Below are 26,919 nucleotides of genomic sequence, written 5' to 3'. Positions count from 1 at the left end.
TGGGAGGCCGAGACGGGCGGATCACAAGGTCAGGAGATCCAGACCATCCTGGCTAATACGGTGAAACCCCGTCTCTACTAAAGAATACAAAAAACTAGCTGGGCGACGAGGCGGGCGCCTGTAGTCCCAGCTACTTGGGAGGCGGAGGCAGGAGAATGGCGTGAACCTGGGAGGGGGAGCTTGCAGTGAGCTGAGATCCGGCCACCGCACTCCAGCCTGGGCGACAGAGCCAGACTCCGTCTCAAAAAAAAAAAAAAAAAAAAAAAGCAGCAGCAACTGATTCATGTGTGTGATGGGGGTGTGTGTCCAATATTTACCCCAAAAAGTTGTAAATGAGAAAAACAAAGACCAACTGACAGAGTAGCTGTGCAGGGTCCTGGAAATAGAAGGCTGTGCTGGGATGAGGTGAATCCGGCTGGAGCTCAGCTCGAGCTGCCTATAGGCTGGGCTCAGTCTGAACAACTGCCCACAAGCTGGGTTCACCTTGAACAACTGGGGCTGCCCAAGAGCTCTGATTTTCAACAGCAAGGGAACATCAAACTATCTAGACACTTCTTCTATGACTAGAGAGTACTTTTAAAATTTTCTTTTTTAGAAAATCATTTTTTTCATGTCACAGATTAGTAAAAACTGAATGCAAGATTTTTAAAAGCCAGCTTCCCTCAATTCCCACTCTAAGGACCAAGATAAATGAGAACATTCTAAAAATCCTTAAAACCCCACCAGACAGCCTGTGTTGGCTCTACTTTTTTTTTTTTTTTTTTTTTTTGGAGACGGAGTCTCTCTCTGTTGCCCAAGCTGGAGGGCAGTGGCATGATCTCGGCTCACTGCAACCTCTGCCTCCAGGTTCAAGTGATTCTCCTGCCTCAGCCTCCCAAGTAGCTGGAACTACAGGTGCACGCTGCCACACCCGGCTAATTTTTTGCATTTTACTAGAGATGGGGTTTCACCGTGTTGCTCAGGCTGATCTCGAACTCCTGAGTTCGGGCAATCCACCCGCCTTGGCCTCCCAAAGTGCTAGGATTACAGCCATGAGCCACTGTGCTGGGCCTCCTTTTTTTTCTTTTTTTTTGAGACTAAGTCTTGCTCTGTTGCCAGACTGGAGTGCACTGGCACGATCTCAGCTCACTGCAACCTCCGCCTCCCAGGTTCAAGCAATTATCCTGCCTCAGCCTCCCGAGTAGCTGGGACTACAGGCATGTGCCACCACGCCCAGCTAATTTTTGCATTTTTAGTACAGACGGGGTTTCACCGTGCTGGCCAGGATGGTCTTAAACTCCTGACCTCAGGTGATCCACCCGCTTCGGCCTCCCAAAGTGCTGGGATTACAGGTGTGAGCCACCGCACCCTCTTTTTTAAGTAGAGACAATATCTCCTTTTTTTTTAAGTAGAGACAATATCTCACTGTGTTGCCCAGACTGGTCTGGAGGTCCTGGGCCCAAGTCATCCTCCTGCCTTGGCCTCCCAAAATGCTGGGATTACAGGCGTGAGCTATTGCACCTGGCCTGGCTCTATTTCTTTATAGCCTGGAGGTCTAATGGGTGCCGCCTGAGAGGAGCCTAACTCATCCCATACTGCCTTATCATCATGGGCCATCCACACAAAGGGAAACAGATCTTGGTGGCCACAGTGTATCCCTGGAGTCAGCACTACCCAGCCTCCTGCTGCACTGTCCCAAAAGGGGCAGCAGAAGGAATGCAGACGGATCGTGCTCCTGAAAAGGAACCAAGACTTGTCTTCTGTGGTTAACAGAGGACCAGCAGTGACATGCTGACATGGGACGGAGAGTTGGAGGGTAACATTTATCTCGTATTTGTCACCTAGTGAACTTCATCTCCCAGGAGAATCTAGCTCTAGACCTGGTCTACTTAAAGCAAAACATTTTTATGTGCTCCAAAATCTTGTGGAAAGGTCTATTTACAGAAAGTTTCTCCCAAAATGTGTTTAATAAGACACATTTGTCGAGGCCAGGCACAGTGGCTGCACTTTGGGAGGCCAAGGCAAGCAGGCAGATCATGAGGTCAGGAGTTCAAGACCAGCCTGGCCAATACGGTGAAACCCCATCTCTACTAAAAATACAAAAAGTAGCCGGGCATGGTGGCGCATGCCTGTAGTCCCAGTTACTCAGGAGGCTGAGGCGGGAGAATTGCTTGAACCTGGAAGGTGGAGCTTGCAGTGAGCTGAGATCTTGCCACTGGACTCCAGCCTGGGTGACAGAGCCAGACTCTGTTTCAAAAAAAAAAAAAAAAAGACACATTTGTCAATGACTACAAACTTTTTAACCTTTTACCGGCAGGCCTATAACAAAGTGGAATAATATAAATATACATATTATGTTTCCAGTAAAAATTAATAAAGTTACAATTAACCTGGAGAAATACAAAACATGAATTGGTAATTTCAGACAAAGCAGAGCTTTGAGCAAGTCCTCCGAAAGGACTTGCTTAGAGGGAAAAAGCCAGTTCTACGGTGCTTCCCTCCCGCTGATGCTTCCAATTCCACCCTGCCCAGCTCTCAAACTGTGGCTCAGGAAAGAGAGCGTAGTTTTGACAGTGAGGTCTTCCTGCAAGGCAGGGTATGGAAGGCATTCAGGGAACTGTGTTTCACGGTTCTCATTTAAACCACTCTTCATTTTAGGTGCATCACCACCCTTCATCCAGGCCTTACTCCCAAAGCAGAACTGAAGTGCTCACGGCTGTGATGTAGAAAACCTGGCTGAACCTTTCTAAGCTCTCATAGGGTTTAGGTCATTGAAAAGTCCCTTTGTTAACACTGCGCTACTGAAAACACTGCTGCCTTTTTAATAGGTCAAAACAAACCGTACTGCACCGAGGAAGTCAAGTCATTTGCCCAAGGATGATGAGCGTCCAAGAGGAAAGGGCAGTCCCAGGCCCTTCCTGCCTGCCCAGGGCGGGATAGGAGTGTGCCCGCGGGGAAGTGTATCAGTCTGTTCAACTTGGGGAAGCTGCCAAATTCTCAGAGTGAGGAGAACCGATGCACTCAAGGGGCCCCATTCAACTTCAGCGCAGGAGGCCTTGGAAGATATCTTCAACCACACATCAAGACAATGACAGAAACACAGTTTCAACTCCATCCGGTACCTTTGTCATGATGATGCCAGCCTCCCGCGTAGTAATCCTGAAGGACCTGAGGAGGGGTCCAGGTTTCAAGAATGTAGTCTACCTGGTGCTGCTTTCTCCACGTCAAAGACTGACACATGATCTCTCTGGCTTTGTCAATATTAAAATCCCGCGCACGGAGGAACCGAAGAATATGCTCATCTTTTGGAATCTGTTAAGAGAAAAAGACGTTTCTAAGCAATGTTAACAGTTGCCAAAGGAACTTCAGGAGGCCGAGGTGGGTGGATCACTTGAGCTCAGGAGTTCGAGACCAGCCTGGCCAATATGGTGAAACCCCATCTCTACTAAAACTACAAAAATCAACCAGGCATGGTGGTGCATGCCTGTAATCCCAGCTACTCAGAGGCTGAGGCAGGAGGATCACTTGAATCTGGGAGGTAGAGGCTGCAGTGAGCCAAGATCACATTAACTGCACTAAAAAAAGGTGCTAAGGGAGTAAGACCCTAAAATTTCCACTTTTCTTTTGCAGACAGGGTCTCTCATTCTGTCACCCAGACTGGAGTGTTGTGGCATGATCTCAGCTCACTGCAGCCCCCAACTCCTGGGCTTAGGCAATCCTCCCACCTCAACCTCCTGAGTAGCTGGGACCACAGGCACACGCCACCACACCCAGCTAAGTTTTGTATTTGTAGAGATGTGGTTTCCCCACGTTGCCCAGGCTGGTCTCAAACTTCTGAGCTCAAGCGATCCTCCTGCCTTGGCCTCCCAAAGTGTTGGGATTACAGGCATGAGCCACCAGGTCTAAAACTCCCACTTTTAATCAACAGTGAGCTGCATTATTATACTATTTAAAATAAGCTGGTACCAGAAAAATCTCCCTTACTGCTCTAGAGAAAATCAGCATTATCAGTTTGAGTAATCGTTATGGTATTTCATTTTAGTTTCTGCAAAGTAGAGCGAAGGCATAAATAACTCCCTAAACATCAAATGCTTCAATTCTATGAACAGCTCTACGAATGACTATCATCTGTGCACTTTTCTGTACACATACTGCATTTAAATAAAAAGTCAGAATAAAGAGAGAGCAGGACACCTGGCTTCTGAATGGAAACCTTCATAGTGCCAGCGACAAAAGAGAATTAAACATGGATGATGTTGAGAAAGGCAAGATTTTTGTTCCGAAGGGTGGCCAGTGCCACACCACGGAAAAGGGAAGCAAGCACGAGACTGGGCCACATCTCCACAGTCTCTCTGGGCAGAATACAGGTCACATTGCTGGATTCTCTTATATACAGATGCCAATAAGAACAAAGGCATCACCTGGAGTGAGGACACACTGATGGGGTATTTGGAGAATCCCTGGAACAAAAATGGTCTTCACTGGCCGGGTGTGGTGGCTCATGCCTATAATCCCAGCACTTTGGGAGGCCGAGGCAGGCGGATCACTTGAGGTCAGGAGTTCAAGACCAGCCTGACCAACATGGAGAAACCCTGTCTCTACTAAAAGAACAAAATTAGCCGGGTGTGGTGGTGCACACCTGTAGTCCCAGCTACTTGGGAGGCTAGAGCAGGAGAATCGTTTGAACCCGGGAGGCAGAGGATGCAGTGAGATGAGATCGCACTATTGCACTTCAGCCTGGGGAACAAGAGTGAAACTCCATCTCAAAAAAAAAAAAAAAAAGAAGAAGACAGAAAGGGCAGACTTGAAAGTTTATCTCAAAAAAGCTACTAATGAGTAGTAATTGGTCACTGCCTTATTAGAAAACAGAAATGTCATGACTTTTTAATGTGTATCATAATTTAATAGATCTCATACACCAGAATTCAGATCATGAACAATCATCAGAATATTTTTGTTGGGCAATCCTGATTTAACTAACGCTGGCTTGTGGTTAAAGGATTATGTTCGGTTTTTTGAATTTTAATAATTCGGATTCAGTAATGCTACGCTGCTTTCCCTTCTAAAGACGTGATTAGACTTCACTAGTAATGTCCAGCTTTCACAAAGATCATAAACGCCATCTTAAAACCTACTGGAGATCGGTTTTATATATGGGTGACACAACTGGCTACATGACTATTTAAATACCGAGGAAATCCCTTCACTGTCTCAGAATCAAGCAAGACTCACCTGTATTTTGTATTTATTTGCCTCTTAAAGGCAAAGGCTGAAGATAAAGCAGCAATATTTCCTGTATATTTCTGGCCTTAACTATGCCAATCTAATTAGGATTTCCTGTATCCAAAATGGTTCCCTTTACTTATTAAAAGGCATTTTAGTATAGTTTATGTGTAATATCAAATAAGGAATATTTAACACTTCTCACATTTTATAGATAATCTATAAGGTCAGATGCTTTTAAAAGTCAGTATGATGGCTGGGCGCGGTGGCTCAAGCCTGTAATCCCAGCACTTTGGGAGGCCGAGGCGGGCGGATCACGAGGTCAGGAGATCGAGACCATCCTGGCTAACACGGTGAAACCCCGTCTCTACTAAAAAAATACAAAAAACTAGCTGGGCGAGGTGGCGGGCGCCTGTAGTCCCAGCTACTCGGGAGGCTGAGGCAGGAGAATGGCGTAAACCCGGGAGGCGGAGTTTGCAGTGAGCTGAGATCTGGCCACTGCACTCCAGCCTGGGTGACAGAGCGAGACTCCTTCTCAAAAAAAAAAAAAAAAAAAAAAAAAAAAAGTCAGTATGACAAGAAATAGTAGCAAGTTAAACTTTACTTTTGAATTCTTTACTACTTAAGTCAGACTAAGTCATAATTTAGCATTGTCTTTAAAAAGTCCTTCGAGGCTGGGCCCAGTGGCTCACACCTGTAATCCCAGCACGTTGGAAGGTTAAGGCAGGTGGATCACTTGAGGTCAGGAGTTCGGGACCAGCCTGGCCAAGATGGTGAAACCCTGTTCTCTACTAAAAACACAAAACTTAGCCAGGAATGGGTGGCAGAGCTAATCCCAGCTCTCAAGAGGCTGAGGCAGGAGAATAGCCTGAACCTGAGAGGCAGAGGTTGTAGTGACCCAAGACTGCACCAGCCTGGGTGATGGAGCAAGACTCTGTATTAAAAAAAAAAAAAAAAAATTCAAAAACATAAAACTGTAGAACTACCATGTGTCTATGTGATTGGCAATGGTGCTTCCGCCAACTTATTAGAAAGATTAAAGTAGAGGAGATATACACAAAGTTAAATTTTATGACTGATCATGAGACTTAATTAAAAACCACAGAAAAAGAATACAAAAAAGCATGTTGGGTTTTCACGATGTGGCGGTATTGCTGACTAACATACAGGAATCTTCTCCAGATCCCATTACTGTCAATCAACAGGTTGGCCTCCCTGAATGAAGACAAGACCAAGGCCGTATTCTGAGTGTTGCGTGGACTAAGTGTCTTCCTCCGTGGCCATGTGCTCACCAACTCAGAGGCTGGCCCATCAGGAGAACAAGAAGGGGGTGGGAACATGAGCTACTCACGACCCCAACTACTGGGAAATAACTCAAAAGCATGTGGCCTACTGATGTGGCATCATCTTCACTTAGAAAGGACCACAGTTAAGTGGAAGTGGTTAAGAATGTAGGTTCTGGAACAAAATGGCCTGGGCTCAAATCCTGACCCCACCACTCGCTGGCTGTGAGACCTCAGGCAGGTTACTTCTCTGCCCCCGTTTCCTCACGTGTAAAACCAGTGAAAAACCACCACCACAGAGAGCTGCTGGAAGGACAGAATAAAGGCCTGAAAACAGTGTCTAATACACAGTAAGTAGACAACAAATGGTGGCCATCATTACTGCAGTGGCTTTCTTGATGACTGGTATTCAACGGCACTCAGTTATTTGTTCTGTAGTAACCAGGCTGACAGAATTAGAGATCAGGCTGACTATAAGTCACGCCTAGTTTCCTTTTACTAAATAATGCCAATAACTTGCTAGATACATACCAGGCTCTGCTCACTACAAAAGGCTTACCATAAAAATCTACACCTTTATGAGGCCAAAATTTCACCAAAAACCTGAAAATTAAAGCTCAAACATTTCTAATCTCTGATAAATCCCTGAACTCTTTTTACACCTTCTGAAAATTTGAACGTATGAATACTTGGAATACATGCTACTTTGTGATGTGACACTGTTTGCAGCCAGACCTCGCTCTGTAAAGTCTAGAAAAATGTAGTCAGTCATGTATTATTAACTTGCTATGAAGGACTTAGATTCCACAGACACAAATTCAATGACTTCTAAACTGGAAGAAACATTCCCAGCTGTGGAAGTTGGGAATATTACTCTTGGTGACCATGAGCAGGAAGAGATTCCATGATTTCACACAGTTCTGGCCCTGCACGCTGGCCATGGTGCCGACACTCACTTTGCCCTTGTGGGTCTCCTGGAGCCACTGGCGAAGTCTAATGAGGCAGCTCTCCTGCAGCGGAGTCAAATCGCCCAGGTATCTCTTGATGTAGTCGGCATCTAGTTTGTCTGGAATGTAAGTGACATTTATTTACAACAAAAACACTGGAGCTTTAGTCTCCCAAAATCTTCCTGCTCAGTGGAGTTAACGTGTGGTCCTAGAGTCTTACAGGCAAACGAAACCGCAGAGATGGCAGATGTAAACCAGATACCCTAGAGGACTCTAGCGACAGGCTCTGAGATCAATCACTGACTAAACCACAGGTCAACTTTCTGACTCAATTATCTTTCCCTGATTACCACTGAGTTACCTCTATTGCCAAACCACAATACTATTCGTGACTATAAGAGATATTAATGACTGTTTTAATTTCAAGAGGAACGTAACACAAAAAGGACTCACAAGATACAAAATTTATAAAAAAAAAATCCAGGAAATCTAAATCTATTTTGAATAGAGCTACTGTGTTCACGAATGTAAGAAATCTGGTGGCTCACGCCTGTAATCCCAGCTACTCAGGAGGCTGAGGTGGGCAGATCAGGAGTTCAAGACCAGCCTGGCCAACATGGTGAAACGCCATCTCTACTAGGAATATAAAAATTAGCCAGGCATGGTGGTGCATGCCTAAAATGCCAGCTACTCAAGAGGCTGAGGCAGGCGGATCACTTGAACCTGGGAGGCGAAGGTTGCACTGAGCTCAGATCGTACCACTGCAGTCCAGCCTGGGTGACAGAGCAAGACTCCATCTCAAAAAAACCCACAAAAAACAAAAATTAGTTGGGCATGGTGGCACATGCCTGTGGTCTCAGCTACTCGGGAGGCTGAGGCAGGAGAATCACTTGAACCTGGGAGGTGGAGGTTGCAGTGAGCCAAGATCACACCACTGCACTCCAGCCTGAGCAACAGAGCAAGACTCCGTCTCAAAAATAAATAAATTAATTAATAAACAAACAAACAAATTCCTTCCTTAGGCCAGGCGTGGTGGCTCACACCTATAATTCCAGCACTTTGTGAGGCCGAGGCAGAAGGATTGATTGAGCCCAGGAGTTCAAGACCATTCTGGGCAACACAGTGAGAGTCCATTTCTTAAACAAACAAACACCTTCCGGTATCTATAAAAGAATAAAAATAACTTGATATAACCCTTCCGACCCATTAACAAAAAATCTAATGAAAAGTAAAATGAATGTGTTACATAAGTTAGAGGACAAGGGCCAGAAATGAGAAATGGGTCTTTTCTTTATGAGTTATCTCATGTTCCAAGGAAGCAGGAACAGGCAGAGCAAACAGGGAGAAAATGGCAATGCTGACTTCCCTAGCCTTGCTCTCGGGATAAAGTCCCTGCCAGACCCACCGTCAGGTGTGCCCACCACGGGCTCAGGTGCACTGGGGCTGCTGAGGGCATCACCACTCAGCCCCTCCTTGAGGGCAGCATCTGGGATGACGACGGCCATGGACGCTGCTTGCTTCTTGCAGGATGACAAAGGTGTCTCTGAACAGGGCGTGATGGAAGGCGGAGTCCAACGGGGCACAAAGGTTATGCCTTCTTCTTCTAACTGGCGAAGGTAGTATTCAATGATTTCCTTTCCCTTTAAAACAAAAGCAATTTAAAGGTGAGTATATATTCAACATTTGAATCATTCATCCCTCCCAAGATTTTTCTTTTTTTCTAGCCAACAGAAGATGGTTTGTGGCCCAGACTGGAGCGCAGTGGCATGATCACAGGCTCACTGTACTCTTGACCTCCTGGACTCAAGCCATCCTCCTACCTCAGCCTCCCCAGTAGCTGGGACTACAGGTACGTGCCACCACATCTGGCTAATTTTTGTGTTCTTTGTATATATGGGGTTTCGCAATGTTGTCCAGGCTGGTCTCGAACTCCTGGGCTCAAGTAATCTGCCCACCTCAGCCTCCCAAAGTGCTGGGACTACAGGCATGAGCCAGTGCGCCCAGTCCCTCACAAGCTTTTTAAACACCAATAAAACGGAACTGCTACAAAATAAATAGAAAAAAAAAGGCCGGGCGCGGTGGCTCAAGCCTGTAATCCCAGCACTTTGGGAGGCCGAGACGGGCGGATCATGAGGTCAGGAGATCGAGACCATCCTGGCTAACACGGTGAAACCCCGTCTCTACTAAAAAATACAAAAACTAGCCGGGCGTGGTGGCCGGCGCCTGTAGTCCCAGCTACTTGGGAGGCTGAGGCAGGAGAATGGCGTGAACCCGGGAGGCGGAGCTTGCAGTGAGCTGAGATCCGGCCACTGTACTCCAGCCTGGGTGACAGCGAGACTCCGTCTCAAAAAAAAAAAAAAAAAAAAGGCTAAATGGTTTTGTGTTTTTGTTTATTTTACTTGTTCTTTTCCAAGGTTTAGGAACTAATATCTAAAGAGATGGAATTTTTATATGACTATTTTAAAATGCTGATTTATAGTACTTGTATTCAATATATGATTTCTGTCTCAATTTCAATTCTTTCCAACACAGTACCCTGAAAAAGAGCCTTCAAAAACCACTCCATAATCCCACATGGATAGATTTCAAAACCACAATTCCATAACAACTGATGAGCAACAGCACAAAAACGAGAAAGGAAGGTCTTCCGTGGAAGAACTGACAATCCAAGGGGGGCAGCCTGCCTGGCAAGCACCTCCCCAGGCCTCCTCCCGATCCTGCTGCAAGGCCTGGGTGCTGTGTGCCAGCTGCTGCTGCCTCTCCCCAACTTCCACCTCTCTGAGCAACTCCAGGCAGAGAGTGTCATAGCGGGAGCGACAGGCACCTCCTTCCCCCATCAGCAACCAGCACAACCTCAACCCCTATATCTAAAGATGAGGCGGGGGTTGGGATCACAGCGTCTTCCACCCAAGAAATGCTGCAAATCCTTCGCTAACCCATCTCCAGCCTTCCAAAAAGACAGGTCATCTCAGAGACTCCTGCCCACCCTCTGCCATAAAATCCCAAGATACACTCACTTTTTTAATGTTGCTGGTATACTGTTTCATTGCAATTTTTTCCACAGTACTTTCAAAACCAAAGAAAGATTTAATATCTAAACTTGCAGACTGTTCAAAACAGGTCCAATCTTCATTTTCAGGGTGAACCTGCAGATAAAGAGAAAGCATTCTCACTGACTGACAACAGAACATCATTTGTCTGCTCCTCAGTTTAACCAGGAACCAGAAGAAACACTTACTTTACTAATAATGCTACTATCATAAAGATAGCAGATGGAAAAAATGCCAAAATCATGTTCAAAATCAGGACCAAAATCACATTCTAAATCACGAAGAGATCCAAATAATTGTTCAAAAACATTTCAAAGATGACTACAAAAGGAGAGCTTTGGCCAGGTGCAGTGGCTCACGCCTATAATCCCAGCACTTTGGGAGGCCGAGGAGGGTGGATCACGAGGTCAGGAGATCGAGACCATCCTGGCTAACACAGTGAAATCCCATCTCTACTAAAAATACAAAAAATTAGCCAGGCATGGTGGTGGGCGCCTGTAATCCCAGCTACTCGGGAGGCTGAGGCAGGAGAATGCTGTGAACCCAGGAGGCAGAGCTTGCAGTGAACCGAGATTGTGTCACTGCACTCCAGCCTGGGTGACAGAGCGAGACTCCGTCTCAAAAAAAAAAGGGAGCTTCATTTTCATTCTTGCTTCATTCATTCAACATACTCACTCAACAGTCTTCTCCATCATGAACAAAAAGGTACTGGCCTTGGAAGCTTTCAACAGAGTCTAACAGAGGAGACAATCAGCCAGAAACACAGTAAGAAAATTGAAGATAAGTAAGTGCTATGGAAAAAAGAAACCTTGAAGCAGGCTGAAAGAACCAGGGATAGGAGTCAGGCATGATGGCTCACACCTGTAATCCCAACACTTTGGGAGGCCAAGGTGGGAGGATGGCTTCAGTCCAGGAGTTTGAGCCCAGCCTGGGCAACAGGGCAAGACCTCATCTCGACAAAGAAATTTAAAAATTAGCCAGGTGTGGTGGCATGTGCCTATAGTCCCAGCTACTTGGGAGGCTGAGTGAGGTAGGAAGGATCACTTGAGTCTGGGAGGTGGAGGCTGCACTGAACTGTGATTGTGCCACTGTACTCCAGCCTGAATGACAGGGCAAGATCCCATCTCTGAAGAAAAAAAATAAAGACTGGGGGTTGGGGTGTCGGGCTGCAGAATTAAATGGGTGGCTGGGGCTGGCCAAGAAGGGGTAATCTGAGCTGAGATGGAAGGAGGTGAGACTAGAGACGTAGGGGAGGAATAGTACAGCACGGCGGTGAGCACCTTGGAGCCAAAGCCCCTGAGGGATGCCCACTGCATGGCAAGGAGGACAGGAAAGGTGTGACCAGGAGAGAACTCAGGGCCTTGCAAGCCACCATAAGGACTCTGGGCTCTTCCCCTGGGTGAACTGCGGAGATGCTTCAGGGTTTTGAGCCCAGAGAAGTGACTTGATCTGACATACTTTAAATAGATCACTTTGAATTCAGTGTTAAGGATACACGGCAGGGGAGAAGGGCAGAAATACAGCAATCTGGCAGGAGAGTATTCTAAAAATCTGGTAAAAGTTCTTGACTTTTATCAAAACAGGGTGGTAAGCAGTGAAGATACTAAGACAGATAAACACTCGCAGCACTAATCCTAAAGGCACACATCTTAGTGCTTCATTAGATATTTCTAACATATTACAGTGAGACTAGAAAAGAAGTGGCATATGAAAGTAATATCTAAGGCTGGGCGCGGTGGCTCACGCCTGTAATCCCAGCACTTTGGGAGGCTGAGGCAGACGGATCACAAGGTCAGGAGTTGGAGACCAACCTGGCCAACAGGTGAAACCCTGTCTCTACTAAAAATACAAAAATTAGCCAGGCGTGGTGGCAAGCACCTGTAATTCCAGCTACTTGGGAGGCTGATGAATGAGAATCACTTGAACCTGGGAGGCGGAGGTTAAAGTGAGCTGAGACTGTGCCACTGCATTTCAGCCTGGGTGACAAGAGTGAAACTCCATCTAAAAAAAAAAAAAAGAAAGGAAAGAAAGAGAAGAAAGAAAAGAAAGAAAAGAAAAGAAAAGAAAGGAAAGAAAAGAAAGAAAGTAGGACAAGGGGTGGATCGTGTGAGGTCAGAAGTTCCAGACCAGCCTGGCCAACACGGTAAAACCCCATCTCTGCTAAAAATACAAAAATCAGCCTGGCGTGGTGGCGTGTGCCTGTAATCCCAGCTACTAGGGAGGCTGAGACAGGAGAATCCCTTGAACCGGGGAGGCGGAGGTTGCAGTGAGCCAAGATCATGCCACTGCACTCCAGCCTGGGCGACAGAGGGAGACTGTGTCTCAAAAAAAAAAAAACCAGAAAACAAAAAAAAACAAAACAAAAGCAAAACCACATCAAGGCATCACTTAGCTGCCTTAACTGCCACAACAACATAATCCACTCTGCAGGAGACCATACCTGGTACCCTTCCTCCTACACATGAGAAATAAGTGACAACATCTAATGAAGAACTACCCTCTAAGACAAAAAGATGCACTGTTTAAAATGGTGATCAAACAATCCTCAGAAGCTGTAAGTCAGCAGAACGTCTTCCACGGAGTGACAGATTACTCACGGTGTAGCAGCAATGCTCGTTAATGATGACCCGATTAGAAAATGTTTCATTATGAGCCTCAATGTGCAAAGTACGTTCCCGAGAATTCAGTGAGTTTTTCTGGACAAAATAAACATAATCAACTCCTGCGATCTTTAGAAAAAAAGAAGAAGAAATATAGAGAAAAAGTGTTAACTAGTAACATCCAATTGCACAGAAGCTGTAGTGTAACCTCGCGTTGTATTCGGGGGGTGCCCTCCAAGACGCCCGTTCCGCCCGCTACCTTCTTCAGCAGTCTGGGTGCATCGACATCCAGCTTGCAGCGCCTTTCAATGACATGAATAGCCCCATCTTCACTCTTGAATTCATTCACAGTGTCACTGCCCACGAACATCGGAATCAAAGGACACGTAGGGAACCTCCTTTCATAGGCCTATAAATTTAAAAACAAAAAAAGCAGAAGTGAGCAAAAGACACATCCTGATGTCCTGCCGCTGAACGCGTTCTCCCTGGAACAGCATCTCTCGGTGCACGGCAACAGGCAGCGCCACAACTGTCTGTCTTCACATCTGAAGCTTTCATTAAAGAAGAAAAAGACACTCGATGTCCATGGATTGGAAGATTCAACGTAGTAAAGATCTCAATTCTCCCCATAAATAAATCATTCCTAACAAAACCGCAGCAAGATGTTTTGGTAACTATAGACGAGATTGTTTTAAAATTTATACAGAAAGACAAAGGAACTAGAACAACTGAAACCACTTTGAAGAAGATGAATAAATTGGGAGGAATCAGTCACCCTGGTATTAAGGCTTACTATACAACTACAGTAACCAAGACCGTCTAGTATTAGGAGAGGGATAATTGACATACAGATCAATGGGACAAAATACAGAACCCAGAAACAGACTCAAACAAATACACCCAACCGATTTATTTTTTAGTATCTGCACCTTTGTCAGGAAACACCGATTGATTTTCAACAGAGATGCAAAAGCAATGAGGGAAAGAAAGGAGGCCAGTCTTTTCAACACGTTACTGGAGCAATTACACATCCATAGGCAAAAGCAATAACAACAATGAATCTTGACCTAAACCTCACACCTTGTATAAAAAGTAACTCAAAGATCAGGGACTTAAATGTAAAACACAAAACTAAAACTTTTAGGAAAAAAGATAGAAAATATTTGGGATCCTGGGCTAGGCAAAGAATTCTTGGATGTGACACCAAAATCACAATCCGTAGGAGAAAAAATAAATAAAATGAACTTCGCCAAAGTTAAAAACCTTTGACCAGCTAAAAGACCCTGTTAAGGCCGGGGGCAGTGGCTCACGCTTGTAATCCCAGCACTTTGGGAAGCTGAGGCGGGCAGATCACAAGGTCAGGAGATCGAGACCATCCTGGCTACAGACACGGTGAAACCCTGTCTCTACTAAAAACACAAAAACATAAACTGGGCGAGGTGGCGGGCACCTGTAGTCCCAGCTACTCGGGAGGCTGAGGCAGGAGAATGGCGTGAACCCAGGAGGCGGAGCTTGTAGTCAGCCAAGATGGTGCCACTGCACTCCAGCCTGGGCGACAGAGTGAGACTCCGTCTCAAAACAAAACAAAACAAAACTCGTTAAGAGGATGAAAAAACAAAGTACAAAATGGGAGGGGGTATTATAAACCACGCATCTGACAAAGGACTAGTGCCTAGAATACATACAAAATTCTCAAAACTCAACATAAGTATAGTGAACCAGGAGAATACTGGTTTGGACTGACCTCCTGCACCAGGCCCAGCAGACCAAACCAAAATGGAGTCCCTCTTGGTAACCTCCACACTACCAAGCCAAAAGTAAGCTGTTTATCTGACTTTCCAAGAAATCAGGAGAGAGAGAACAGCAAATCCCCCAAATGGGCCAGTCTGGGCCAGCGTGATAAGGAAGTCCCCTCTGCGTTAACCTTTGCAAGGAAAGCCACTCTGAAACCACCCATCTGCTCACTGTTCTCTGTGCCTGTTTCCCTCACCCCTTTTCTGTCTACAAAGCCAACTTCCTCTGCTGGGCTCATGAGAACCCTCACTCTATTTTACAGAATTCTATTTTATAGAACGAGGTGCTGCCTAATTCTGGAACCAAAAAAGCCAATTAAGATCCATACACTAACATACACTAAATTTGCTATAATTTTGTCTTTTGATACACAATTGAAATTTAAAAATGGTTAAGATGGTAAATTTCATGTGCTTTTACCATGATCAAAAAAAAAAAAAAACTCAAGAGTTTAAAAAAGTCCAATTAGAAAATGGGTAAGAGACAGAAAGTGATATCTCACCTGAGAGGATACACAGATGGCAAATAAGCACATGAGAGATGTTCACTAGAGAAAAGGGCCATTAGGGAAATGCAAATTAAAATCACAAAGGAGTATCACTATACGACTATCAGAACGGCTAAAATAAAACACAGTGACAACACCAAATGCTGGTTAGGATGTGGAAGAACTGAATCCCTTACACATCACTGGCAGGAATGTAAAATGGTGCAACCACTCCAGAAAACAGGAATCTTCTTAAAACCTAAACATGCAACGGTATACAACCCAACAACTGCGCTCCTGGGCATTAATCCCAGAGAAATGAGAGCTTATGTTCACACAAAACCCTACACAGAAACATTCACAGCAGCGTTCCTCATAATAGAAACTGAGAACAACTCAGAGACGTCCTTCCTGAGCGAGGCTAAATGAACTGCCCTGCAGCCACACCACAGAACACTACTCAGCAAAAAAAAGAATGAACTATTGACACATGCGAGGAACTGGATGGATCATGGGAGAATCACGCTAAGCTAAAAAAAAAAGCCTCGGCAGTTACGTACTGTATGATTCCATAACATTCTTCAAAAGACAAAACTTTAGAAACCGAAAACAGATGAATGGTTGCCAGGGGCTAAGGAAGGGGTGGGGGCAGGAGGGAAGCAGGTGTGGCTGTAAAAGGGCCACAAGAGAGACGCCTGGGAAACACTCTGCGCCTCGACTGTACGCACGGCAGCATCCTGTGACAGCGCACGCAGTTCTGCGAGATGTTATCACCAGGGGAAGATGAGTAAAGAACACATGAGATCTTTCAAGATTATTCCTTGTGAATAATTAAATTATTCAATATTATTCCTTGTGAATAATTTACTCTGTAGCAATCCACAAAGATTACCAAACTAAAGATGTTGCAGAATTCATATTAAAACCTAATCTATCCAGAGGCCCAGGTGTGCAGATCACTTGAGCTCGGGAGTTTGAGACCAGCCTAGGCAACATAGCATAACCCCATCTCTACAAAAAATATAAAAATTAGCCAGGTGTGGTGGTACATACCTGGAGTTCCAGCTACTCAGGAGGCTGACATGGGAGGACCACCTGAGCTCAGGAGGTGCAGGCGGCAGTGACCTGTGACTGCACCACTGTACTCTCCAGCCTGGGCAACAGAGTAAGAGTAAGACCCTGTCTCAAAAAAAAAAAAAAAAAAAAAAAAAAAAAGAAATCCAGTAGCTCATGGTGCATGTGAACAGAAAACCATAGGATATAGGGTAATAAGGCTGGGTGCGGTGGCTCACGCCTGTAATCCTAGCACTTAGGGAGGCCAAGGCAGGCAGATCATTTGATGCCAGGAGTTTGAGACCAGCCTGACCAACGTATCAAAACCCCATTTCTACCAAAAATACAAAAATTAGCAGGGCATGGTGGCACACACCCGTAATCCCAGCTACCTGGGATGCTGAGGTGGGAAAATCACTAGAACCTGGGAGGCAGAGGCTGCAGTGAGTCAAAATGGTGCCACTGCACTCCAGCCTGGGCGGCAGAGCAAGACTCCGTCTCAAAAAAAAAGGGGTGAGGGGGGCATAGGGTAGTAAGAATCTAGGCTGTAAGAAGGAACCTGAAAAAGGAAACCCAGTGCCTGCCCCTATGGTCGGCCTCATTATAAAGGAAGGTGCTGCAGGATGGCTCTCGCTTGACTGACAGATGTCACCCCTCTGTAAGGTTGTATGGGTTGAGCATCCCGTCTCCAAGATGCCTGGGACCAGAAAGGGCTTCTGATTTCAGATTTTTTTCGGATCTTGGGAATAGCTCTATTATATTTACTGGTCGAGCATTTCAAATCCACAGATCCGAAATCCAAAATGCTCCAATGGGAATTTCCTTTGAGCATCACGTCAGTGTTCAAAAAGTTTCTCATCTGGAGCATTTCGGACTTCGGACTTTCAGATTTGAGATGCTCAACCTGTACTAAAAAATGAGGCGGGGTAAAAACTGTGAATTCCCATCTTAAATTAATCACAACCAAGAACAAGTTAAGGAAGAAACCTCTGGTGTTAAAAAATATTAACGAAAATGGCACAGACGGTTTTGATTTTACTTCTGACAAGGTACAAGTAGCTTCAGAGCATTATCATACTAAAAACACTCCCTTTCTGGCAGCAATTCCCTGATGTTTACCTTCAACAGGACTGCCCTTCTGAGTAGAAGTAATACACAGATCACAAACATTGCCAGCAAGATCCCAGAAGGACTAGAGAATCACAGGAATTCCTCCGCCTGGGTTTTGACTACAATTCCTTCAAAGTCACCCTCAGTTTTCTTGCGTGTATCTCACTTTCTCTCCACAACGTTACGAGGTTAAATCAATGTGAAAAGCACACGCTACACTCCAGCTGTCTAGTACAAGGGACCAAGCTAGGCAGTACAGGAGGGAGGGAAGGTAGTCAATAGCATCCATGATGGTCAGAAGGAAAAGCAGCTGCCAGGAGGTAGAAGAGGGAGAACATGCTCTGCATGGAGGGGCAGCGTGGGGAAAGCCTTCGAAAGAGAGGAGGCATGCATGCTGGGCCTCGAAGCGTGCCAGGGTCTGTTCACAGTCAATGAGGCGGAGAGCGTTTCCAGGAAAGAACTCAGGAGTGCGACTGCAAGGCGACCTCCAGTGGGGGCAGGGACCCAAAGCCCCCAGGGGAGGGAAGTGGTGGGAGGTGAGGCCGGGGTCGCTGTGGTGCATGACGATGAGGCATAGACCACGCCTTGCCGGGCACAGACAGAAGGCCCTGGCCTTCCTCTCCAGGAGCTGGGACGGAGGGAGCGTGAACAGGTGGCCAGGGTCACATTTTCAGAAAATTAGTATGAGAGTCAGGTGCAGGATGGCCTGGGAAGGATGCAAAACCCACATGTGGTGGCCAATTATATGTGTTTCTTAAGTGTTCTTACTTTGGAAGTTAAAAATATATTCTTTACATTTATCTACTCTCCTCTTCTACTCAAACGTATTCTGAATCCTGTTACTGCCAGAATCTTGAAAAATCACTCAGTATCTGTCTCTTCATGCACTTTATGTAAATAACACTTAGGAAGTTTAATCACCTGCTCAGATCCCACCACAGATAAGTCCCATTCAAAGGCCTAAGAATTTATTAAGTACCGAACACACGAACAATCCAGGAAAACAGGTTGGCTACCATTTGTTCTACACAGACACTGAAAACCATCTAAACTCTACTTAAAAAAATACCAAACTGGCTTTGTACATTCCAGTACTATGACATATCAAGAAACTGAGACTTACAAAGGTTTCAAACAAAATGAATCTTTGTAAGTGACATAAAGGGCAGAGTAAGCACTTACTAAGAGGTAGCCTTAGCTAGGGTCTCTCCTATTTAAGCACGTGAACTAGGCCATTTTCAAAATACACACACCATCCTTCCAATTCTTGAAATAGAGTGGTCAGCATAAGGTGTCACCCACGCAGCCTCACCTTGAATTTTAACCACACTAAAAACGTTCCCTTCCCTGTAAAATTATCCATCTATGTAGACTCATATTTGCATAGACATTCACTCTACCTTGGCATGACCAACCAGATGGCATTTAAGGTATCCAGGCTAAAGAGCAGCTAACTCAGAAGCTGCGCTGACCTCTCCAGAGCTCTGTCAGTGTCAGGGGCAGTTAGCAAGCGCCTCCCTCACTCTCTCCACATTCTCTTCCCAGCCTGTCACTCTGCCACCAGGGTGCTAGGCTACAGGGCAGAGACTTTTTATCCTCAGCAGAATGAGGACTTCAATGCCTAAAACAAAGTCATTGTTCAATAAACATGTTTTGAAGCATAGAATACAAGCTTACTCAATAAAAAGATAAGTCCCGCCTTTTGTTTCTGCACTCTCTTACCCTGACCCGTCTTTCAGAGATATGTTAAGGTCAGTGAATTCTGCATACTGTCAGCATATACAATTCTAACTGTGGAGGGTTCTGGAAATGAAAAGACTGCAAAAAGTAGATGCAACTTTCACCTCTGGGGTGGCTTAGGTACCAGAACCAGAGTTTTTCAGCATGAGCTACAAGCCACTCAAGTTTCTACTAAGTGTGTAAGCAGGCCCTGAAAAACAGAAGCATTCTAATTTGATTAAGAACATCAATCTATGTCCTAGCTCCTAGCTCCTTCCACTGGAAGGGGCGATAAGCAATGACATCTGAGTTCCTGATGAGCACACTTGGCAACCAGATCTTGATTTCCAAATAACATTCCCTATGACAAAGGAATCCATGCTGCTTGGAGAAATGGTTGATTACGCGTCTGGAGCACGGGAAGGTCAGGATGAGGTAGAAACTTTTCCCACCAGGAGGCGAGGGAGTGCCCAGTGACAGATAGTGGGGAGGCGAGGGAGTGCCCAGTGACAGATGGGGATACGTCTAAGGGACAGAGGAACCAGCCTGAAGGGGCTCCACTCACCAAGTGTGGGATAATTTGAACACCAGAAAGAAAAATGGTGGCAAAGCATTATAAACCATACAGTGATACTCAACAGGGGAGAAAATTTTACAGGAAAAAAAAAATCTAATAAACACAGAAGGAGTGCCAATTAGGAAATCACCATTTTCTAGCCACCAAAGTACAATAACTGATTCAGACAAGGATCATCAATGAACGCTAATGAAAGGGGTTCAGAAGAGACAGAGTCTCAAATTATCACCCTGCAGGTTACAGATAAATTTAACACAGGAACAAAGGTGGGTGCCTTTACAATGGAAAGATCTCATGGGCACCACCTTCACCAAATGACTGAACTGGGCCCCAGCGACAGGCCAGCTGGACAGCCTGGCGTGATGCAGCACAAGCAGACACAAACACCACAGGCTTCTGCAGCCCTCAGGACAAAGATGGTTGACCCTTAGCTAATAACCATGAGGACATCAGGCCGGGTGCGGTGGCTCATGCCAGCACTTTGGGAAGCTGAGGCGGGCAGATCACCTACGGTCAGGAGTTTGAGACCAGCCTGGTCAACACGGTGAAGCCCCATCTCTATTAAAAATACAAAAATTGGCCGGGCGCGGTGGCTCAAGCCTGTAATCCCAGCACTCTGGGAGGCCAAGACGGCCAGATCACGAGGTCAGGAGATCGAGACCATCCTGGCTAACACGGTGAAACCCCGTCTCTACTAATAAATACAAAAAACTAGCCGGGCGAGGTGGCGGGCGCCTGTAGTCCCAGCTACTCGGGAGGCTGAGGCAGGAGAATGGCGTAAACCCGGGAGGCGGAGCTTGCAGTGAGCTGAGATCCGGCCACTGCACTCCAGCCCGGGCGACAGAGCGAGACTCCGTCTCAAAAAAAAAAAAAAAAAAAAAAAAAAAACACAAAAATTAGCCAGGCATGGTGGCACATGCCTATAATCCCAGCTACTTGGGAGGAAGTCATCAGACAAACCCAAATCATGGAACATTCTACACAACCACCCTAGATGCTTAAACAAACAAACAAACAAAAATGTGTCTTAAAAGATAAACAGAAAAAGCAAGGAACTGTCTAGAATAAAGGCATCTAAAAAGAGAACAACCAAATGCAATGCTGCATTAGCTCTTGGATTAGAGTAAAAATAGCTATTGAAACATCTGGGGAACAACTGAGGAAATGCAACCATGCGTTTCATATTAAATAACATTTTTTATTTTGTATTTGTATTCTTCTGAGACAGGGTCTCACTCTGGTCACCCAGGCTGGAGTGCAGTGGCACCATCTTGGCTCACTGCATCTTCCGCCTCCTGGCTCAAGCGATCCTCCCACCTCAGCCTCCCAAGTAGCTGGGACCACAGGTGCACAACTCTTTGCCTGTGATAAAAATCACAGCTAGACAGAAGAATATCTACTCTTAGGCAATACATGGTTCAGTATTTAGGGGTAAAGTGTCATGATATAAAGCAACTTACTTTCAAATGTTTCTACAAAATGTATGTGCACATGTGTTTGTGAAAGAGAGAGAGAGAAAGCAAATGTGATAATTTACCTAGGGGACATGCATACAGGTGTTCACAGTACTTCTCTCTCAACTTTTTACAAAATGAGCATTACTCATAATAAAAAGTCTGGAAAGACATTAATAGCGTGAGAAAGGGAGCTTTAGGGGAGAAAGCCCACATACAAACCAAAACCTGCTTTTATTACACAAAGTCAGAGCCTACACAGATTGGTACAAACCAAGAAACCAACCTACAGTTTTTATTGTCTTCTGTAGTCACTGATTAAATACAACACCACAACGTTTTAGATGTGAAAACGTGTACAAATTTTAGGTCTGCCCGAAGCTCTGGCCGAGGTGGTGGCAGGCCTGGTGAGCAGCACAGCGGGACAGGGCCTTCTCCAGGGGCCTCAGCACCAGCTCCAGCTCCTTGGGGCTCAGAGGAGCAGCAGCCTGGGGAGCTCATGCTTTTCAAGCACAGTCGGCAACCTGGACTTTTCTGGAAAGCTTCTTTATTTTTAAAACCCCGTTTGAGCTACAGAGCCCACATCAGCAGGCCTTCACGTTTTATCTCCGCACTAAAAGAATGTGGGAAGAACCCCCTTTCCAACTCTCACCAGGTTCGAATCACGGTGCCGGAAGAGCAGCAGCAATTTCCAGGTATCCACAGTGTCATCCAGCCATTTCCTAATCCCGCCCAACATTTACCAAACACACAATCAAGAAGGGCTGAACAAAATGAACTCTCCCAGAAGTAAGTTCTTCAGAGAGGGAGAAAGGCTCTTTGAGGTATCCTTTTTAAAGGAAAAATTACTTCTGTAAGACAAATAGCTACTGTAGGCATTTGCTCACTCATTTTTACACAGCAATTGTTTCAACAATAAAAACAAAACTAGGGCCTCATCAACCTGATCCTGAGAGGATGTTCCTCCCTGGTAACTGCTTCCTCCCACGTTCCTACACCCACTCTCTTCCTCTTTCAAAAGGATTTCTGAGCCTGCAATTCGGAAGGCTGGCAATAGCACTTTCAGCTTTTAACCAACCTTTGAATGCAATTTTGACATATTAAAAGCTAGTACTGTGCTAAAGAAAGTCATATTTTTGTGAAGACATTTCAACTTGGAAATTAATGAGCTGGATGCTGCACTCCACCAGAAAAACCCTTTTAAAAGAAATTCAACCTAAAGAGCCTACCTTTAATGTGAACTATATTCACACCCAATTTAGCCAACACACCAAGCCAGCTGTTTTCCAGGCAACAACTGGGATATTCTACAGCATCAGACCTGACCCTCAAACTCGTTTATACACAGATCTGGTTTTACCCTGGAAACAATCAGTAAGTAAAACTAACTATGGCCTAAGTCTCTCTTACAAGCTGCCAGTGCTCAAAGAAACAAGTATTCAACCTATCAAGAAAATGTGTCCAACTTTGTAGGCTGCATTTAAAAAAAAAAAAAAAAGGAAGAAAGAAAAGAAAGAAAGAAAACGTGGCAAACTGACCAAAGCCCCTCAGAGTTCTAATTCTATAATTCTCACACTATCAAAGTAACAGCTGTTTACAGAGGCGCTTACCACATGCAGGCCCTAAACTAAAAATTCTAAGGAATATAAAAGTGGAAGGCACAGGATCATGGCTTATTTACGAGGCAAGACATAAAAACTCATAACTAGCTGCGTGGGGTGGCTCAGGCCTGCAATCCCAGCACTTTGGGAGGCTGGGGTGGGTAGATTAAACACCTGAGGTCAGGAGTTTGAGACCAGCCTGGCCAACATGGTGAGACCCCATCTCTACTAAAAATACAAAAGTAGCTGGGCGTGGTGGTGCATGACTGTAATCCCAGCTACTCAGGAGGCTGACGCTGGAGAACCACTTGAATCCGGGAGGTAGAGGATGCAGTGAGCTGAGACTGTGCCATTGCACTCCAGCCCGGGCAACAAGAGCGAAACTGTCTCAAAAACAAAAACAAATGTATAACTATATACAACAATAGAAAAAAAAGACTGAGAAAGGAGGTGACTGATACCAAATGGACTGTATTAACAAAAAAACCTGCTTAAGCTATTCAGGGGGAACCCACTTCAGGCTGGGTGGTTACAGAGGGCTTTGCTGGAGAGGTGACGTCTGCAGAGGGCTCTAAAGAGAAACCCAGAGAGAGACAGCAACATTCCCGGCAGGGAGAGCATCAGCAAGAGGGAGCAAGGCAGGGGCCAACTCCAGAGAAGCCTCTCAGCCCCACTCATAGAACACCAGTTTCCTCAGACGCTGGCTCAGACACAAGCGGTCACTCCATGAACAGCTTCAAGCACCACGGTCTGCCGCTGCAACTCCAAGCAAATAAACATCGAAGCTACTTCTAGACCGTAAGAGTGACAAGGACCCAGGAAGACTACACGTAATCACAATTCAGTCCTCTGTAGGCTCCTGTATCCCACCTCGTTTCCTCATCAGAAGGCTACCAAGTGAAACGACTTGTTTAGTCCACTGGTAAATCAAGGTTTCAAATTGCATGCTATTTGTGAATATGTGTTCATACCTAAACACTTGAGCCATTTCAAAGAAAAGTCAGAATCCCAGTAGTTTCAGCATACCCATCCACTTCTCCAAATACTGACAGCCCAGAGCATCCACAGCTAGATCAAAGGCCGCTTTGGCAACTGCACAATGGTACATGGCATGCACATTACACTAGGGAAAGAAGTGCCACATCTCAACCAAAGTCATCTGCCTCAGGTACCAGTCTTCAGTGAGACAAACGCATCAAGTCACAACAGCAGACTGGTAATCTGCACTTAGATCAAACCAGAAAATAAGGCTGAGGTGGGAGGATCGCAGGAGCCTAGGAGATGGAGGCTACAGTGAGCCATGATCACACCACTGCACTCCCACCTGGGTGACAGAGCCAGACCTTATCTCAAACAAAAACAAGAAAATACAATGACTATACTAAAATTAAAAACAGGCTGGGCACGGTGGCTCACTCCTAAAATCCCGGCACTCTGGGAGGCCAAGGCGGGCAGATCACCTGAGGTCAGGAGTTAAGAGCCCAGCCTGGCCAACATCTCTACTAAAAATACAAAAATTAGCTAGGAATGGTGGCAGGCGCCTGCAGTCCCAGCTACTTGAGAGGCTGAGGCAGGAGAACCGCTTGAAACTAGGAGGCAGGGGTTGCAGTGAACCAAGATCATGCCACTGCACTCTGACCTGGGTGACCAAGTGAGAATCCGTCTCAATAAAACAATAAAATAAATAAAATAAAATAAAATAAAACAAAACAAAACCCTAAAAACAAATATATAGGCCAGGCGTGGTGGCTCATGCCTGTAATCCCAGTACTTTGGGAACCCGAGGCAGGTGGATCACAAGGTCAGGAGATCGAGACCATCCTGGCTAATGAAGTGAAACCCCGTCTCTACTAAAAATACAAAAAAAATTAGCTGGGTGTGGTGGCGGGCGCCTGTGGTCCCAGCTACTCGGGAGGCTGAGGCAGGAGAATGGCGTGAACCCAGGAGGCGGAGCTTGCAGTGAGCCGAGATCGCAACACTACACTCCAGCCTGGGGAACTGAGCGAGACTCCATCTCAAAAAAAAAGAAAAAAGCAAAAATTTGTCATAATCCAAGACATTTCTAAGATCAAACACATACGAAGCTTAAATTATGAACTTCATCTTAGAAAACCTCAAACTCCATGGTTCTGATGATACCTTTCTCCAAAGCTAACATTTAGTATGGAAAAGTAAGTTCACCCTCAAGTGCTATAAATCCAAGGAAAAAGCATCATGACAGATGTGAAGTAACCCAATAAAACAGGCTGGGTTTCTTTTCTAGGGCCTTCTCATCAAGGTATGATGATGATGAGTATCACAGAAGGCATTAATTATCACTGAAAGAACAGACGGTAAACATGCTGCTCACATACCACGCACCAAAACGTTTGCACTTCCAAGTATTTTAGCATTTTTGACCAGGAATAGGTTCTTTTTACCATCTTTCTCTCAATGCCTGCCCTCACAGTTTACCACGCAATGGTATAAAGCAGCTATGTTTACTTTTGATCAAGGAGCCATTTCAACACACATCATACTACACAACTGACGGAATGGGCCAACACCGGGAGGGCTGTGAGATATTCTGCATCAACCCATCAGAGCTTCTTCCATTCGTACACCCACTCCTTTGCTCCAAGAGTTCCAGACATGATATATATTTTTGCTAGAGGACAGGAGAAAGAAACTTCAAAATCTCTTCCGAATTCCACGTTTTCTCTTAGGAAACAGCATGGCTCTTTGAGGTATTCGTGCCACCTGGGGTGTTAAGCCTCTGTTAAGGAAAGGTCACTACATCCAGTGACTATTTGTGTGTTCCACCCTCCAGCCTACGCTGAACTTCACCTGGACTACCTTCATTTAACAGACAGTGGTCCCCAACTCCTGCTGGTCCGTGGACTGCTGAGAGCCTGGCCACACTGCCGGCACACCTGCATTACTGCCTGAGCTCCACCTCCTGTGGCATCAGTGGCAGCATCAGACTCTCATAGGAGTGAGAGCCTTATTGTGAACTGCACATGCGAGGGATCGAGGCTGCACACGCTGTAAGCTGCACACTCCGTAAGAGAATCTAATGCCTGATGATCTGAGGTGGAAGAGTTGCATCTTGAAACCATCCCCTCCACCCCACAATCCATGGAACAACTGTCTTCCACAAAACCAGTCACTGGGGCCAGAAAGGTTGGGGACCACTGCTTTAACAGAGACCTTCACATGACTTTATTAGCAGGCAACAGTGACACAATTCTAAAGGACCTGGGAAAATTACCCACAAAATTAAAAACTTCACACAGAAAAAGTTTTAATTCCATAGACAGGTCACTCATGTGATTTATCCACATTATGGTATTTTGAAACAGTGTCAAAAAAACACACAGTAGCAGGTTTTCTTCCGACCTCTCAAAAAAACACACAGTAGTAGGTTTTTCTTCCGACCTCTTAAAATAACTCAAGTTGGTGACACCACGCTGTGTTTCACTCTATTCTGGAAGGCCGTGTTCTTGCAGATCTGAGTGGCAGGTGGGATGCAAGTGCTATGAACCAAAATTACTGACGACAGTCTCCTCCTCAAGAGCAAGAGAAGCTGCTACTAAATACAGCTCCATCCGCTTTAAGATTTTCCACCATAAATTTCCGTAAACCTCTGGGTCCTAGAAACAAGTGTTAGTGCGTGAACACTGCACTAAAAAAAAAAAAAAAAAAACAAAGGAGGCGGGGAACAAAGGGGAAAAGCCACAGGTACAAAGGAGCAGGCAAGCAAACCTTAGCAAAGAACTAGGGCATTACCCACCAAACCTAATTTGACAGTTCTGTGACACCCCAACTCTGTCCCCCAATGATAGTGGCTGTGATTTTATACTGTTCATATGACAGCCACGTGTCCTGTCAAAATTGTTCCTGGTCCACACAAAAGAACTAGGTATATGTCAATATTTCACAGTATCCAGCAGAGGATTACAGCTCCTAAGTTTTGAAGCACTGTTATAAACACAAAACAAGCACAAAAACAAAAAATTACGCTCAAAAGAGAAATAATCATCTGCTAAAACACTAGCATGTC

At 45.4% G+C, this 26,919-nt stretch overlaps 1 protein-coding gene across 1 annotated transcript in view; it reads right to left on the bottom strand.

Moving 5' to 3' along the window:
• Window positions 1–26,919, bottom strand: part of SEC14L1 (SEC14 like lipid binding 1) — a 77,098-nt gene that overhangs the window by 13,278 nt on the left and 36,901 nt on the right. Inside the window, exons 4-9 of the mRNA XM_030922945.1 lie at window positions 13,342–13,491; window positions 13,080–13,211; window positions 10,450–10,578; window positions 8,838–9,072; window positions 7,442–7,551; window positions 3,102–3,291 (exon numbers count right to left, since the gene is read on the bottom strand). Of these exons, the coding sequence (XP_030778805.1) occupies window positions 3,102–3,291; window positions 7,442–7,551; window positions 8,838–9,072; window positions 10,450–10,578; window positions 13,080–13,211; window positions 13,342–13,491 (946 nt within the window). The remainder of the gene's footprint in view (window positions 1–3,101; window positions 3,292–7,441; window positions 7,552–8,837; window positions 9,073–10,449; window positions 10,579–13,079; window positions 13,212–13,341; window positions 13,492–26,919) is intronic.

The sequence above is a fragment of the Rhinopithecus roxellana genome, chromosome 19 (assembly GCF_007565055.1).
Source record: "Rhinopithecus roxellana isolate Shanxi Qingling chromosome 19, ASM756505v1, whole genome shotgun sequence".
NCBI classification, from domain to species: Eukaryota; Metazoa; Chordata; class Mammalia; order Primates; family Cercopithecidae; genus Rhinopithecus; species Rhinopithecus roxellana.
This window is presented reverse-complemented; position numbering and strand designations above follow the sequence as displayed.